The sequence below is a fragment of the Siphateles boraxobius genome, unplaced genomic scaffold, assembly GCF_051911475.1.
Source record: "Siphateles boraxobius isolate OS27281-9 unplaced genomic scaffold, OSU_SipBor_1 77, whole genome shotgun sequence".
In the NCBI taxonomy this organism is placed as follows: Eukaryota; Metazoa; Chordata; class Actinopteri; order Cypriniformes; family Leuciscidae; genus Siphateles; species Siphateles boraxobius.
Genome location: NW_027509205.1, coordinates 9838731 through 9856642, shown reverse-complemented (window position 1 = coordinate 9856642; position 17912 = coordinate 9838731). Strand labels below are relative to the sequence as shown.

Below are 17912 nucleotides of genomic sequence, written 5' to 3'. Positions count from 1 at the left end.
AAGTATTGTGGGATACACTGACTGACTTGAGTGATTCAGCGCTGGTCTATCCACACCATAGACAGTAAAAGAAAGATCCACACGAGGGGGCCCTTGTTTAACCTTTGGGTCGACATTGAATTTTCGTGAATAGATGTTTTTTAATAGTTCCTTTTAAGTAGGCCTGATAAGTTCAAAAAATATTATTTTACGATAGGGCTGGGCAACTTAGTTTGTTAGACTATGCAACTCAGTTTGTTGCATTTCAGTTTATTTCTGGACCGTTTACGAATATTTTTCACAAAACTGCAACACAATCGAGTCATCAACAAATTTCTGGGATAACATTTATTTGTATCAACTGTTCTTGTTTTTACTTTTCAGTCCACCTGTCAAGGTTGACTCCCAATGTATTCAGCTCATATGTTTTTAGGAAATTACTAATCGGACATGCCCAAAAAAGAGATGTTTATGCTCGGTAAGCGCTCGATTCAGTCCGATTCGTGACCGAGTTTTTAAACCGGTTCAACAGATTAATCGGAAAGATAAAAGAACGGTTCGATCTTGAACAACTGGGTAGGCCTGTTATACATTTTCTTATGGATTCGTGATTGGTATTCTTTAGTAGGCTAGGTTATTTAAATTTACATTCAAGAATGTATGCAGGGTTAAACAAACATGCTATTCCGCCTAACTGCCTATTCTAGTCGGTCTTTGCACAACAGTATAGGCTAATAGTTAAGTTGTGAAACTGACCAAACTCTTTTATGTCACATAACTTAACTCGGCTGTGTAAAGATCCATGTTACTGACATAAAATATCATTAAGTAAACCGTTAGCTTGGTCAACCTTTACCAAAACCACCTCAAAGCGCAACGACACGCAAATAGAACGCATCCGACGCTTCAGCATATAGTGTGTCGCGTCGCGTCTGTATCAAATGTGCATAAGGCTACTGTGTTTCTTAAAAGCTTCTAATAGGATTTCGGTTTAATCTCTTCGCAAGGCTTCAGGTGCGCTTGTCAGTTTGGTTTGCTCGGTTATTGTTGTAACCAGTTGAGCGTGTTTAGTTGGATTATTAAACGCTGATGTAGAGGCGGGTTCCTTGCTTACATTATCTGTTCATAATAAGGCGTGTTCTTTGTCCGCGCGTGTATAATAGTAACGCGCATGGGGAAGCTGAACTTCGCTGCCTGATCTGACAGGTTCCGGTGTGTGTTCAAGTTATATCACGACAAACTTACTCTTCGAGTCAAGACAATGGCTGAAAAGAAGGGAAAACCCGCATTTGACAAACCTAAGGTTAGTGTCAGCATTACTGTTGTTGTTCTTAATATAGCTTATATGCATTTGGGGTGGAATGCTGTTTTTAAAAAATGTGTGTCCCATAAAGCCATAATCACCACACATTAAAATGCCAACATATCCTGATACCCTAACAACACCTAAAGTCATCTTAAATCTGATGTTTAATAATAATAGGCTAATACAAATAATGATAAAAAGGGGAGACTTAATGGTAAAGGTATTTTAAGTGTAAAAAAATATATATTTTAAGGAAAAAAGGAGGAAAAAACAATTATCATGAGAAAATTGAAACATTCATACAAATAGTTAGATGCATCTTTTTAAGTATAGGAGATCTTAGTGATGCAAGCTGGTGCATCAATATTCTAACAGTGATGCGTGTTAAGCACATAATGCATTGGCCACATACAGTGACACAACAGCGATGAAGGAGAGATCGCTCCAGGATAATGTTCACACTTCTCGGCCTTCCAAGGGAGATACACACAGGGCATTGTAACTGCCCTTTGGAGTTATTGCACTGACTCAGCAAGCAGAAGTCAGCCTGGAGAACTGATACCAAAAGCTTGCCGATAAGCAAATAATTTGTGAAGTGTCAATAACCATGTGAAAGAGTTGACAAAAGTTCTCTGTACTGTTCTTGTATTACAATGACTATGTACAGGTGGAGGACTGACAGCTGCTTCACCGAAAGTAGAATGCAAGTCTTATTCTTATACAATTCTATTCTTACACCTTTTTTTCCCATTATCTTTCGTGATTGTTTGCTATCCATTAAATAATTTTGAATGCATATATCTTAAAGTTTCTTTGAGAATTGCATATTAATTAATTAGGTTTTAACCTACATCTTTGTCAGCAGTATATAGTGTGAGAATCTGCCCTGGTAATGCACATTGGCAATTTGATTGTAATTTGTCATAGACCTAACAAAGAGCTGCAATCATTGGTAAACAATCGATCATTCCTAGACTAAATCTCACCCTTCATACTTGTATTATCAGAAATTCAACAGATTAAGTGACACTTGACAGACAGTAATTTCCATCATTTATCAACTACCCAAGACTGTGTACATGATTATACAGTGAAACAAAGACAGCTCGATTGTTTTTATTGCCAACGAACAATAAGTGCTTTATCACGTCTGAATGACATATTTTCAATATTGTAAGAACAACACTGAATCACTCATCTATACACAAGAACACCTTAACAACAAGACAGTATTTTGATAGCAAACTATGCAGCATTTAAGCGTCATTTGATTACAAAATGTGAACAGTTGCAAGCAGGATAATCTTATAAATATTTAAATGCAATTCAATCCATGCGTATTCAACCCCACCCTCTTACCCAGTGACTTTAATATTAAACCAACTGCAGTAGTTGTTTGCAATGCACATATGAATCAATTCAAATATAAAGAGGTTGGTAACTTAAGCTTGTACAGATTGTACTTTGATATTTGAGCACAGCAACATGGCTCGCATGATGGCAGGCAAAATAACTGTGGTAGAGCATGTGAGAAACTATTCATCATATTCATTCATCATCGTAGAGTGCTTTGCAGGATAAATGCATACTTTTGGCTTTTATATTCAGCAAATGTTATTTTATTTTATGAATTAAACTGAATGCAGCCCTGTGAGCTTTTGAAGAAATGATTGAGTCACTGTGGTCCCATTGGGCCTCGTGCTCTGTTAACCTGATCCGAGTAACTGCTAAAGACCAATGAAGTGAAAGCACAAAGAGGTGACATCATTCTTGCTTACACAGTGTCTTGCAGAAAATTATTTTAATAAATCTGAAAATGAATCACATTATTCTGGAATGTTTTGATTTAATATTGTTTGAGGGTGTAATTCGTCTTTTCTAAACATTAAAGACTTTTTAAAGCCTTTTTTAAAATCCGAGTTAGCAGTTGACACTGTACTTTTGAAAAAAAATGTAAAGAATAGGTTATTTCCTTGTATCAAGGCCAGTTTGCTTTGAGAATGTGTAGATTTATCAGGCGTCTCAAGTAACAAAGCATGTGTTTTTCCGTCTTTGAAGGTGTTGATATCATTTCATGTAAAATGCTACATACAGTTGCACACCACCTTTTCCTCTGGGAGTGGGGGAAGGGACTTAATACTCGTGCTTTCCTGTGTCTGGCGGGTCCCTGGAGATCACACTGCATAATCAGTGTTGATGTCTTTCAATATCTGGTTCCTATCATGCTCATGAGGGAGTGTTCTGTTTGAAAGTGGCCTCTTCTTTATTGCATTGAGAAAATATGATCCACTTAACAGCCATTACTTAGTTTTTTTTGTAGAGCAGTTTGGTCAAAGATGTGATGCAGCTGTTTGTACATGTGCACAATGATCTTATCACCCCTTTTCTCTTCTAATCATTTCCTCAACTCACCACTTCCCCAAAACTGGTCTCTGATTACACTATAATGGTGTAAAAAAACAAAACAAAAAATCTAAACAAACAACATTGTAATTAGTAAACTATTGTAATACAATGTTTTGAATTCTTTATGATTTAGTTTCAGTGTTGGGGAAAGTTACTTTTTAAAGTAATGCATTACAATATTGCGCTACTCCCTAAAAAGTAACTAATTGTGTTAGTTACTTTTTATGAAAAGTTTATGAAAAGTTACTTTTGCGTTACTTCTCACCTGGGGCCTCATTTATAAAACTGTGCGTAGGATCCTTACTTAAAGTTTACGTGCGCCAGAAAAACCAAAAATGGCGTACGCAAAAAAATATTCAGACTTATAAAACCGTGCGTTCGACGGAACCTGTGCAGAATTCACTTTATAAATCCCAGTCAGCGGAGGATTGTGTGCACATGCGTCTCCACCCCGAAACAACCATATATGGAGCTTACAACGCCTAGTTTTACTATGGATATCCTCATCTGCATATCATTTGCATATGATTATTCATCCACGTGATAACATGTTTAACGGTACAAGACATTAGGAAAATATGTATAGCGGTTGTGATGTCACATTAGTTTATCATTTAGTAGCCTATCCTTGCCCTGTTTTTGAATAAATAAATTAAATAGTGTAAAATACATTTCGGAGAAAGTTTTTCTCAATCTTTTCCACTGGCCAAAGAGTATTTTTAATTGATTTATGTTTTTAATGAAAACAGATAGACCTTGTTGTGCATTATTTGCACAAAACTATTTTCTATGTCAATCTGCCATTATCACGATAAGCAATTATCTCTGTAGTTAAAACATTAAAACACAGGATGCCAGAGGAAAAGTGTTCAAAAGCATTGCATCCACAACAAATATTTCTGAGTAGCCTATAAAAAATGTTGTAACTTTTCAGTAATGATTTCATGTAATTGAAGTGTTTAACTCCATTAATCAGAATGGCATATTTAATCTAAATATTTACAACAGAAGTAAAACAAAGTTTAAATCATTATATTATTTATTTAAACTGTTATTGTGAACATGAACTGTATTTATGATTAGGACTTATAATTAAGATTTACGGTTTTAGATGTGTTAGATGCTATATATGCGTCAGTTCCACTAAACGGCCCAACGCGCTTTTAAGAAGGGATTGATGTTTGCTTCATGTAATAGGCTTGGTGAGTAATATTTTATTTGTATTATCTTTCTGTATATGTATAATTTTTTTTAGATTTTCTGTCTAAAAGTGACCAAAAAGACATGTAACTCCAGCTCACCATCGGTGTCGCCAAACTGCTCCATCTCCAAAACGTTCGTACGCATGGGTCAGAGTTTGCGTGCAGGTGCGCAAATTTTCCCGTCCAGTTTGTTTTTATAAATCACAACTTGTGCGTCGGAAGTGGCGTACGCATCTTTCAGGGCTTGTTTTGTGCGTACGCAATGGTTATAAATGAGGCCCCTGGGCTGGGCTCGGACACAAAAGTTCTATTTTTGGCAAATATAAAGGCCCTTTCACACCAAAACTGAAATAAATAAGCCTCAGGCTGAAGGAATTGCAAATTCACGCCTGTACAGTAGAGGGCACAGCTCAAACAAACCATTCAGTTGTGCTGCCATTCTGAAACGCAGAAGAATAAGATGCATGAGAAGAAAGTTTAACACTCTAACTTCACACAAATGTGATGTTTATCTAAAGTCATTTTTGCTTATCGTTATGGTGGAATTCATCATTGAATGTCAGCAGCAAAGACATTGGTTAATAAAGTGAGATTAAATACATAAAGTATATTTGTGTTAGTATATTTGAGTTAGTTTTTGGAGTAAGTGATAGGCTATAATCTGTGTGTTAAAAAATGGCGGATGCTGGTATTTCGCGTGCGTTCGGCCAATGAGCGTATACTAACGTTACTGGTAGTTCCTCCTATAGTGCTGGGCTAGACGGTTTAGACTCTACTCTGAAGTAGGAGCTAAATTAGTTCTTCCAAAAGGAGTTCCTAGAACTAAAATCGTTCCTAGTTCCTGCGGTTCGAACACGCCAGAAAACGGATACTTCCACCAATAGTTCTAGGAACTATGAAAATGTTTCTCCGGTGCTCCTAGTGTTTCTGATTAGTTCTCACGTGTTCCTTGTCTTGTTAATCCATCTAGGCCTATATATTTAAGCCCTTTTTTTCATCTGTTCTTGTGTGAACATTTCTATATTGTTCTGTGTGTTTATTAAAGGGATCATTAGTACTCATAGTGTCACGTGACACTATGAGAGCAGTTGATGCCAGGTGGAGGGTTTTTCAATAGACAAGACTTAGGTTTTTTCTTGATGGTTTGCCTCTATACTCCTTGCTGTTCGTTTCACAGCAGCTGGTAAGTGGGGTCACAATTTAATTTGGTAATCTGTCAGGATAACTCCCCCATGCTCTCAGTACATCTCAGCAGATTGAAGCCATTACATTCACTTCTCCCACAGCCGTCCCTGGCATCCCCAGCCTTTCCACTGAACTCATTTCACCCAGTCATGCATTCCACATTCTAGATGTGCTTCACGAGGAGCATTTCACAGCCGCGTGAGAAGGAGACTCCGCTAACTATTTGATTACGACAGGCTGAAAGATGAGCCGGTTTTGACAAATGTGCTCTGCGCTATTAACAAGTGCCTCTATAATTCACTGTGACATGTTGTTTAATGGTGTGAAAAAAGTCAATTGAAATACAGATGTATTTTATTGCTGCACCTTTATCATTGCAGGTTGAGCTACACGTGCATCTTGATGGTGCCATTCGAATTAAGACCATTATTGATGTAGCAAAGTAAGTGACATGCATTCCTATTACATACTGTGTCTTTCCATTAATACTTTCAAAGCTCTAACCAGTTCCCTCTGCTGTAACTGTGTCTCAGGCGGCGGGGAATCTCTCTACCTGTGAGCGGTGAGGATAAAATGAGAGACCTGTGCAAAATTCACGAGCCGGTCACAAAATTCGTAGAATTCCTTGACAAATTCAATCACTACATGCCTGTCATTGCGTAAGTAGTTGTGTTGAGAAAATATCTGCTGACTTCAAATAATTTGTGTTGTGGGTTTGCTTAAAGATTTTGAATGTAATGGGATTTCATAGTATATTATATAACTCTCTTTAGATCAGTAAAAAATGTGGTTCCTCATGCATCAAATGATTCAAGGGCACCATATACTGTTGAGTCTTTCAGCACAGGGAAATCAATAATGAATTCCATGGATGTTAACTAAATTTTTCACACATACCTGAAGCATCACTCAAGTAGTTAATAAGTGAGTGAGTGAGACTGGTGGTGGATACACCCTTAAGGTCATAGTATAATTTCTGATGTCCAACGTATATCTTTACATGCAGCTCATGTCACAGCTTCACCACGTGTCGCTATAGCAACGGACATATAACCTATGCATGGGCTTTTCTGTTGTCCTTGCACACAATCCTCTCAACAAGAGTCAGATAATGTGACATTTCTACTTGTTTCCACTCAGATTCATGAACATGAGAGATAAATGCTTTGACATGAAGACATGAAAAGCAGAGCCGCCAGCAGTTTTGTAGGCCGGCAGCTGACAAGCTTCATTGAAAAGGAACCTCTAGTCCTTGGAAGCTTTAGAAGGCCCTTGTTTACAGCATGCGCCTCCCCCACAACAACACACGGAACTCACTGGCTGTTTTGGCACCCACTAGACTCTTAATTTTCCTGTGCTTTAAACGGGCTCAATGCATGTCATGTGGTGTAAACTGGAAACATGCTTTGTTGCTGCAATCAAATAGCACTTTTATTTAGTACTTTCAAGCGTAATGTGACTAGGAGAGGGAACTCCAACAAAAAAAAAGGAAAAAATATCCGTGCCTGTGAGCTGATTAAAATAAGTATCATAGCATTAGTTTTACTGAGTTGTAAAAATGATTATGGCCTTTGCTATCTTGCAGTTGTGGGTGTTCTTGGAACAAGTGAACATTGGAACATGGTTATGCAATTAAGAAACTTTTCTTTTTATGAGTGTGTAAATAAAGAATTTCAAACATTTGGTTTATTCAGTCAATTCAGCCATTTCTAACATAACGTCTCTTTAAAGCATGTTTTATATTTGTCCATTGATAAAGAAGAAAAAAACAATCAAATTACACATATACACAACACTGAGTTCATTAGCAAAAGAACCAGAGATATCATGTATGTTTTTCCAATGATCTCATTACATTTATAGTTATTAATTTAGCAGATGCTTTTATCAGAAGCAGCTTACAAATGAGAAAACAGACAACATAAGCGATTCTAAGGAGGCAGTAACATGAGAAATGTCAAAATACAACATTTCTCAGAAAATACGCACACAAACACACACACACGGGCTTGACAAACTTTTTTGCTCAACAGCCACTGTGGCTAGTGGTTTTTCAAAGTTACTAGCCACTCAGCATTTTCACTGGAAACAATTTTGACATCGATACCATGGGGTACCAAAACTGCCATATAGATATTTTAATATTATCTCATAATTTGGCAGCAGGTATATTAGGCTGCAGTCATTTTAAGACCTGACACACGGATCTACTATACTGTTACACATGCGTTTTCTTTCTCAACTGTTTTAATCCATATATCTATTCTGCGGAAAATGAGTATTGAAAGCGTTTAAGATTTTTCAGTGTAAATATGAACAACAACACTACATTGCAATTATGCTGGGGACACACTTAATGACTAGCTGAAACATTCTAAGACGGAACTAAACACACTTACAGACTGTTTCCAACGACTGGAGCAGATTTTAAACACCAACTGTGAACAGCGACTGAACGCATCTGTCTCTGACTGGGCGCGTTTGGGCATGATCAGTTGTATCAAATTACATTCATAATCAAATGGAGCCTTACAGTCCTTAAGTGTGTCACCGGCTTTAGTTTATTATTTCAGATGCCTTTTTTAAAGGACAACAATTGAAAAATCTATATATTATATATAAAATTCAACCTGCCAAAGTGGCTAGTTCACGTCACTGCTGAACTCCACCCACATTTGGCGGATGTTAATGTCAAGCCCTGCTAAGACATGTATGCCAATTTGTTCGTTTAGCAATTTCTAACATATAGCATATCTTTCATAACATTTATGAGTCCTTGACATTCCTATGGAGTGACTATGTTGGTCAGAAGGCCTATTCGGGTAGGGGGTTTGTTTGTTTGTCATGATGTCTTATCTGTTGCATGTTTCATCTGCAGAGGGGACAGAGAGGCCATAAAGAGAATAGCTTATGAGTTTGTAGAGACAAAAGCCAACGAGGGAGTGATTTATGTTGAAGCCAGATACAGCCCTCATCTACTGGCCAACAAGGGAGTGGATCCTATACAATGGGAGCAAAAAACGTACGTGTACCATATCTGCTGTTTTATTGCGTGCATTGTTTATTGTCCTTACATGTTACAATAATCATGTTGGTTTGCTGTTTCTCTTTCACAATAACACTGTTCTTGGCTTTATTCTCTCTCTTCCTCCCAGAGGAGACATCACTCCAGATGATGTTGTGGACCTGGTGAACCAGGGATTTAAGGAGGGAGAGAAGGCCTTCAAAACTAAAGTCAGGTCCATTCTGTGCTGCATGCGTCACATGCCAAGTAATGCATTCTCACCCTCAACCACCCCACCCAGTGTGCTATGTGTTTGAGAGGATACGCCTTACTGTCATCCTTCATTTAAAGTCCATTAATCCACAGCCGCTCTGTCATCATCACACCACTGGCCAAACCTTCCTCCTACAGATCAGCTCAGATTTCTTATTCCCATCATAAATTCATATAGGATGGGCTGTTTGGAAATGCTGTTGTGAATTTGGAAGCCTTGATGATTCATGTGCAATGTGTTTTGTAAATAGACACTATTTAAGTAACCCTTGAAACAATGGATTTGCCATGGACACTACCTTTCAAATGTTTGGGGTTGGTGTGATCTTTAAATTCTTTTGAAATAAGTATTTTTTTGCTCACCAAGGCTGCATTTATTTGCTCAAAACTAAAACAGTAATATTGTGAAACATTTTTTACAATGTAAATTAACTGTTTTCTATTTAAATATATTTTAAAATGTAATTTCCTCCTGGGATGGCAAAGCTGAATTGTCAGTAGCCTTTACTCTAGTCTTCGGTGTCACATAAACCTTTAGAAATCATTCTAAGGGCCCTTTCACACCTACCTTGTTTGGTACGGACTTTCGGACCTTTCAGTTTGGTCAGAATCAAAATTACAGGTGTGAAACCTCCCCCGGACCAAACAGATTAAATTTGGTCCGACGAAAAGAGGTAGTCACGGTCCGGATCAAACTGAACAAAGGTTTGGTTCGTTTCTAGTGTGAAAGCATTTCTGTGTGGTTTGGACTTTCAGACCTTTTACAGGAAGTTCCGGTGGTTCCCGCATAGCCGAAAAAACAGAAGATGGCAGGAAAAATGAGCCGTACGCACATGGGGAGAGGAGGAGACGAGGTTTTTAATTGAAGTATGGTCTGATGACATAATTAGAAGTCAACTGGAAAAAATTCACAAAAAAAGAGCTCGCATGATTGCTTGCAGTCTTCTCCTCCTTTCCTGCCGGCGACGATTAAATGTTCGCACGACGAGGACGTTCATTTGGCGAATTTGAACTAGCCTTGTGTATAGTTGGTGCTGCAGGTAATTATGCCATAAAAATAACAATACAGTTGCAACGACATGCGTCTGTTCATTCATAATAGACTTGTTCGACTTGAACCGGCGCTGCACAGACCGATCGGTTGATGACATCAAAGTACCGCGAGAGCGATTAGAGAGCAGACGGCTCCTTATGCTTTTGAATCGCTCTCGCGGTACTTTGATGTCATCAACCGATCGGTCTGCGCAGCGCCGGTTCAAGTCGAACAAGCCTAATGTCAAAGTTACCCGCGGCATTAACAACACGCTGACGTCAGACGCACGTCCATTTACAAACCAATCAATGTCGAGATGCAGCCCACATAGATGATGACGACAGGACGCAAGTATGTCACGTAAAGTTCTTTAGTGCGCTCGCATAATTGCAGTTTGAAACCAAACCAAAACTTTCTGAAAGTATAAAATGTATCAAAATGTGAACTTTGGTTCGGACCTTGGTGCGGACTTTCAGGTGTGAAAACGCCCTCGTTCACACCAAAGACTATAACGATAACTATAAAAGACATATTTAAAAAAAATCCACAACAATAACAGCACAGAGAAACACCTTTGTTGAAATCACTTTCAGAACAATTTTTTTCTAGTTGATAAACAAAAACATTGACATCCAATCAGTATTCCTTCTCATTTTAGAGCTCGAGTATTTAAAGCGACAGACGACAAAACCGCAGTGCTCACCTATAATAAACAGAACGATATTGTTCACTGATGTGAATGCTAATATAGATAATGTTATAGTTATTTTTGTAGTTATTGTTCTTGGTGTGAACAGGCCTTAATAGGCTGACATGGTGCTTAAGAAACATTTATTATTATCATTAACAATAAAACAGTTGTGCTGCTATATAATTTTGTGGAAAACATGCTTTTTTTCAGGATCCTTTGATGGAAAGTTGAGAAGAACAGCGTTTATTTGAAACTTAATTTTTAGGAACATTATAGACATTGTCTTTACTGTCACTTTTGATCAATTTAATGCATCCTTCCTGAATAAAAGTACTAATTTATTTAAAAAATCGTCCTAACTCACTCCAGACTTTTGAACGGTAGTATAAAAGGAAGTAATAGTCACCACTTCGAAAGTTTAAGATTTAAAGTTTTTCACCCGTATATGTATAACTTTATATTTTTCATAAAATTCTAAGTCCAACTGATAACTTATTTGTTGGCTACGCACTCCAATTAGGGTTAGAAGAACTGTTGCCAAATATATAACATAATAAATAGAAACATAATCACAGAAATAATGATCCAGTCATAGACTCTTTTTCTATTATTTGTCTATTAGTATTTGTCTATTTCAATTTGAACTATTTGTCTATTTAAATCTTAAAGAGAAATGTCGGAGAAGGTTGAGTTTGTGGCCCAGCACTGTTTGTTTGAACTGCAAGAGGCGTCAAAGCTTATGCTACTCATACATGCTACGTCATACAGTGTCAAGTGTTACTCTTTTGGCGCAAGTTGACTTGCGTAGGACGTCTGCCGTAAGCTAGTTATTTAAGTCTATACATTTTTAAATATGGATATTTTCTAACACAAACTCAACGCTTCACTTCAGGCCTTTATTAACCCCCCTAAGCCGCGTGGAGCACTTTTATCATGGATAGATGCACTTTGATGGACTACAAAACAGAAACGGTCATTCACTGCCATTATTAGGCTTGGAAGAGCCAGGACATTTTTTAATATAACTCTGATTGTATTCATAGAGTCAATCATGGGCTAATTTTCATTTTTGGGTGAACTATCCCTTTAAGATTTAAATAGACAAATACTTTAGTCTATGACTGGATCATTATTTCTGTGATTCTGGGCAGGCAGTATTTATGCATGTATGCACCCAAATCAATGACCTTTATAATCTATTGTTTATTGTCATTGTAGGTTGGTCTATGGAAGTGGTCGAGCTGTGTAAGAAGTACTGTAAAGATGGAGTTGTGGCAATAGACCTAGCAGGAGATGAATCCCTAAGTTGTGAGAACACAGGACACAGGAGAGCATTTGAGGTAAGAACATATGCATACTTCATATAAGCTGCATTTGCAAACTGTTTCCAGTATAGAAAACCATAAAAATGTCACTGCTGCTTTTTCCCCAGTAGATAATCTAGAGACAAACTAATCTTTATTATGCCTGTTAAAAAAAATTGCCTGCACTGTATTCACTGAATTTGAAAGAACATAGATGATAATCGTATGTCTTATCAACATATAGTTTTGTCAAAGTCTTCTTTTCCTTGACTTCCCTGAAAAAAGAAAAAAAGATAATACTCTTGGATATTTGAAGGACTTTACATGTAGAAGTCTAACATCATAGTACAACTATTTGATTAGTTGATGCATTTAAAACTTAAAGAACTTTAACTGTACTTTGTTGATTTGGAAACTCTTAACATCCATAACTTAGATAAGAGACAGAGACATCTGTTTGTACTATTAGCGTGCTAAGAGCTGGAGCGGAGCTGTTCAGGAAACAAAACACGCTTTTTTTGTCATCCCATGATCTAACTGAAGATCACAATCACAAGTGTTTGAAAGCCATATCTTTCACATCACATACTACAGATTCTGCAGTGCTGTTTGGATACTACATCTGCAGAAAAACAGGCAGTGTTCTAGCTGTGAGTTTGCTAGCTGTCTGAGCTTTGTTTTTGACAGGAAGCAGTCAGAAGCGAGGTGCACAGAACGGTGCATGCAGGAGAAGTGGGCCCTGCCAGTGTGGTGAAGGAGGTACATGTTTCCTCTTTTGGTCAGCATTTACAATATCGAATTCAGCAAGAACACGCTAACCACACAAAGCAGATGGACAAACACTGTTGCTGTGCGAAGCACATTTTCTGTTGTGCAGATGGAAAATAGTGTAACAATGCGGTGTCTGTTCTTAACTATCAGCTTTAGTGTGATTCTGTGAGGAAATTCTGTCTGTGAAGTACATTTCCTTCCCAAGTACTAAATCATATGGCAGATATTTTAGAAAACACCACAACTGCTCAGCTCATTTTTCAAAATGTCAAACCACAAAAAAAAAAAAAAAAAAAAAAAACACCCTTGTATCTGAATGTTTGTGCCAACCCCTCCCATAATGTATGTTCCCTTTGCAGGCTGTGGAAGTTCTGAAAGCAGAACGCATTGGACATGGATACAACACGCCTAAAGATCCAGCGCTGTACCAACAACTGCTCCAACAAAACATGCATTTTGAGGTAAGATTAGATGGCAGCTTTCTGACAGTTGCAGAAATCACTTTGAGATACACTCCCACATTTACATCATTAGTCTGATAAAAATGCCATTAATGTGGATGACTTTACAATGTGTCATAGATCTGCATGTTGCACTGGACTCAAAGTGCTCATACAATAATGGCCCAATGAGAAAGTAGCATTTGCAAACAATGACGATAAAGCTTTTTTTTAGAACTAATTTCACTGTAAGAAATTAATACTTTTATTCTGCAAATATGCATGAAATTGATCAAAAGTGACAGTAAAGAAATGTATAATGTCACAAAAGATTTCTATTTTAAATAAATGCTGTTCTTTTGAACATTTGATTTACCAAAAAAAGAAGAAAATGCATATAAACAAGGTATAAACATTGGGGAGAAGAAGAAGAGACTGATTTCTGAAGGATCATGTGACTGAAAATTCAGCTTTACCATCACAGGAATAAATTACATTTTAAAATACTAAACTATAATTTCAAATGATAGTATTTTACAATATTATTGTTTTACTGGAATTTTTTTTATCAAATAAATGCATTCTTGAGCATAGTAGACTTCTTTCAAAAACATTTCTTAAAAATCTTACAGAATAGATATTAACTTTTAAACAGTAGTGTGAATATAAATCCATTGCTGGATCTTATATCAGCATCGACCAGTGCAACAATACAAGGATAGACAATCAAACTGCGGTTATAATTCTTTCAAATAAATAAAAGTGCATTAATTATTCTTGAACTGACCAAAGTATTTAAATTGAAAAGACTACATTAAAAACATAATTTTTTACATTATTAGTTGAATTCTGATGTTAAATCCAATATAGTTTAAATAGAATTGTGTAATAGTCTGCCTATTTAATGCAATTACATTAGAAGTAACTGTAATTAAATTACAGCAATTAACCGTTCTTGAGATAGATAGATAGATAGATAGATAGATAGATAGATAGATAGAGAGATAGAGAGAGAGAGAGAGAGATAGAGAGAGAGATAGATAGAGAGAGAGATAGATAGAGAGAGAGATAGAGAGAGAGAGAGATAGATAGAGAGAGAGAGAGAGAGAGAGAGAGAGAGAGAGAGGGTATATATATATACACACACACAGTGATGTGAATAAGTTAGGACACCCATACTAAAGTTGCCTAAAAAGAGGAATAAAAAAAATCATCTTTTGGAAATTGATCTTAATGCCTAATTAGAAAAATGAGGAAAAATCCAACCTTTAAGGACACCAATTTTCTTTGTGTATGAATAATGTATCATAAATAAATAAATGTTCTTCCTTAAAATACAGGGTGCATTAGTCAGGAAACCCTTATGTTAATTCCCATAGCGTCAGGCAGATTTTTATTTTTAAAGGCCAGTTATTTCATGGATCCAGGATACTATGCATCCTGATAAAGTTCCTTTGGCCTTTGGAATTTAAATAGCCCCACATCATCACATTCCCTTCACCATACCTAGAGATTGGCATGGGGCACTTTCCATAAAATCATCTCTCAATGCAAATCAAACCAGCTATTAGTCTAACTGAAATAATACCATGCCAATCTCTAGGTATGGTGAAGGGTGTGTGATGATGTATTTTAAGGAAGAACATTTATTTATTTATGATACATTATTCATACACAAAGAAAATTGGTGTCCTTAAAGGTTGGATTTTCCCTCATTTTTTAAATTAAGGCATTAAGATCAATTTCCAAAAGTTGATTTTTTATTCCTCTTTTTAGGCAACTTTAGCATGGGTGTCCTAATTTATTCACATCACTTAAATTTAATATATATATATATATATACACACACATACACGCACATACACTCACACGTAATATTGCGCATTTTGATGTTATCTTTGAAAATATTTGACACAGATAACCAGATATTATTGCATAGTCATATCCACTTACCCTGATATCTTCGTTAGGTAACATCTCGGTGGGTGTGTGCTCCATGGCCTGAATTGGGTGTGTCAGATTAGTGAGACATGAAAGTTGCATTATGAGGCTCTGGACAGAAACGGGACTGAGAAACACAGTGGAATATTTCCTGAAATGTAAACCCATACAGCCCTCTAGTGGACAATTTAGTTAACATCTGTGTTTATACATGTCGCCAGTGTACTAATATTTATATTTTTGCTACCAGAATATTTATGAGATGTTTAAAGGAGGTTAACGACATGCACACAATATTCAACATCACTGTGATTTTGATGGTGTTTGTGTGTGTGTGTGTTCTTGTTTTAGACGTGCCCTATCTCTAGCAGACTGACTGGAGCCTGTGACCCAGACTTCACTAAACATCCTCTCATCACGTGAGAATAGGTTTATTTACTTCACCATTTAATTTTTGGTCTTATTGGTGCATGTTATTCCACTTTTCCATCAGGCAGGCCATTTGGGATATTTGATGATGTCAACAAATAGCTATTTTAAAACCGTTTTAGCAAACTCCCATTCGGTCTGACTTAATTTCCGTTGCGTATAACGTCCATATTTTTCCATCTAATCCATTCCCATAGGATAAATTAAAATAGGCCTACCGCTGTGCATTTTTAATAATCGACTACTGTGTTTCACTCAGAAATATGTCACATTTCAGAAGTAAATTGGGCAATTCATGTTAGAGCTTTTCACACTGTGATTAACCACAGGTAATCTTCGTTCTAAGCCCTGCTTTTAACTCCAGGTAAAGGAACGTTTCACACTTGTAATTAAGGATGTTCACACACTTGGCAGCTTTGGTTCGATAAAAAAAACAACAACAACAACAACAACAAACGGTGCGATTGCTCTGTTAGTCTGATTCATTTGAATCCATTGGTTAGTGTGAAACGTTCCTTATGGGGTTAAAAGCAGGATTTAGAACGACGATAACCCGGGTTCAGCGCAGTGTGAAAAGCCCTAAAGTAACCTAGGATTGGGTTTACCCGGGGTTTAGACTGACCTGTGGTTAACTAGTTGGAAGTGTGAAAGGAAAGCCCTGTTGTGTTTCAGATTCAAGAAGGACAAAGCCAACTACTCCTTAAACACAGATGATCCTACCATCTTTGACTCCACCTTGAACTCAGACTACCAGGTGGTGCAGGAATACATGGGCTTCACTGAAGAAGAATTCAAGAGACTGGTGAGATACAATTTGCCAGAAACACTCTCTAATGGAGTCCAAGATACAAATATCATGGATAAAATTATTTAATTATCCTGTCTGCTTCCCTTCCCACAGAATATAAATGCAGCTAAGTCCTGCTTTCTTCCTGCAAATGAGAAAAAGGAGCTTCTTAATCAACTCTATAAGGCCTATGACATGGTGAAAAGCACCAGCTTTTAAACGCAGCACTGTTGTAAACAAGTATGCAGCGAACAGAGCCTTTCAGGGCATTTGCCTTTTCACAAGTGAATGTGGGTCCTGATTCCTTATTCCTAAATATTTCTCAATTTAATATTTACACAAAAATAATAAAGACCATAAATACAACCCTCCATCAAAGATTTAACTTAAGACATAAAGGTTCATCAAAATAAATGTTACATTTGTCTGAATATTTCATTAACCACTGTTAGCATACTGGTTGACCAAATGATTTTTTATCTACATGGACATTTTTTCCTCAGGTTTTGTAATATCTGTAGCCTAAACATGAAATATTAGTCTTATTTCATATTTACATAGTATAAACCACTATACCTTATGCAATTCTCAGTACAAGCACAGAATATGACCATAATGTAAAGAAAAAACATGTGTTAAACATGTTAAGCTGTACAATGTATGAAAGGTGCTATGTGAATCAAATTCATTTAGTACCTCACCTTTTTTTTTACATTGGTAAGAATGTATTAATCCAAAACATTAAACCAGAATATGATCTTATGTATGGTGCTTATCTTAAGTATATTGTATAGCCTATGCATTATACAAACTTTTGGGTAAGATAATTAAATGGCTATTAATGTTATAGTTATTATTAGATGTTACCGGGTCTGATGATGAAATGCTGTGCAAAACCTTTTACATTTTGTCGTTGCTTTGTTCTAACAGCAGAGGGCATTTACCAAAAGACGATTCATATAACTCAGGTTTGGAGTTTATCAGCTTAGTGAAAAATATTTGCCAGGTTTTATATTTTCTGTTGTATAATGTGAACTGCATAGGAAAACATTAGGACTATATGAATACTGTGGGAAGGAAGGGACTGAGAGCTTTCACTGTGTAAACTATCAATACAAATAATTTTGCATTTGAATGCTTGTGTGATTCTTGACTTTGGTA

At 36.7% G+C, this 17912-nt stretch overlaps 1 protein-coding gene across 1 annotated transcript; it reads left to right on the top strand.

The window, feature by feature from the left end:
- Window positions 1-514: 514 nt before the first annotated feature.
- ada (adenosine deaminase) lies at window positions 515-17886 on the top strand. The gene is made up of 11 exons (XM_077218815.1): window positions 515-1282; window positions 6459-6520; window positions 6612-6737; window positions 8957-9100; window positions 9234-9349; window positions 12298-12419; window positions 13071-13142; window positions 13514-13615; window positions 15887-15954; window positions 16637-16766; window positions 16866-17886. The coding sequence occupies exons 1-11, from the start codon at window positions 1241-1243 to the stop codon at window positions 16968-16970; spliced, it is 1089 nt and encodes a 362-aa protein (XP_077074930.1). The 5' UTR covers window positions 515-1240; the 3' UTR covers window positions 16971-17886.
- The last annotated feature ends 26 nt before the right edge of the window (window positions 17887-17912 follow it).

Bases quoted from the DNA above. Each gene is read 5' to 3' on its own strand.
- ada (XM_077218815.1), top strand. From the start codon at position 1,241: ATGGCTGAAAAGAAGGGAAAACCCGCATTTGACAAACCTAAG. The intron at 9,101-9,233 runs GTACGTGTACCA...TCTTCCTCCCAG, and splicing joins ATACAATGGGAGCAAAAAAC to AGGAGACATCACTCCAGATG. The intron at 13,616-15,886 runs GTAAGATTAGAT...TTCTTGTTTTAG, and splicing joins AACAAAACATGCATTTTGAG to ACGTGCCCTATCTCTAGCAG.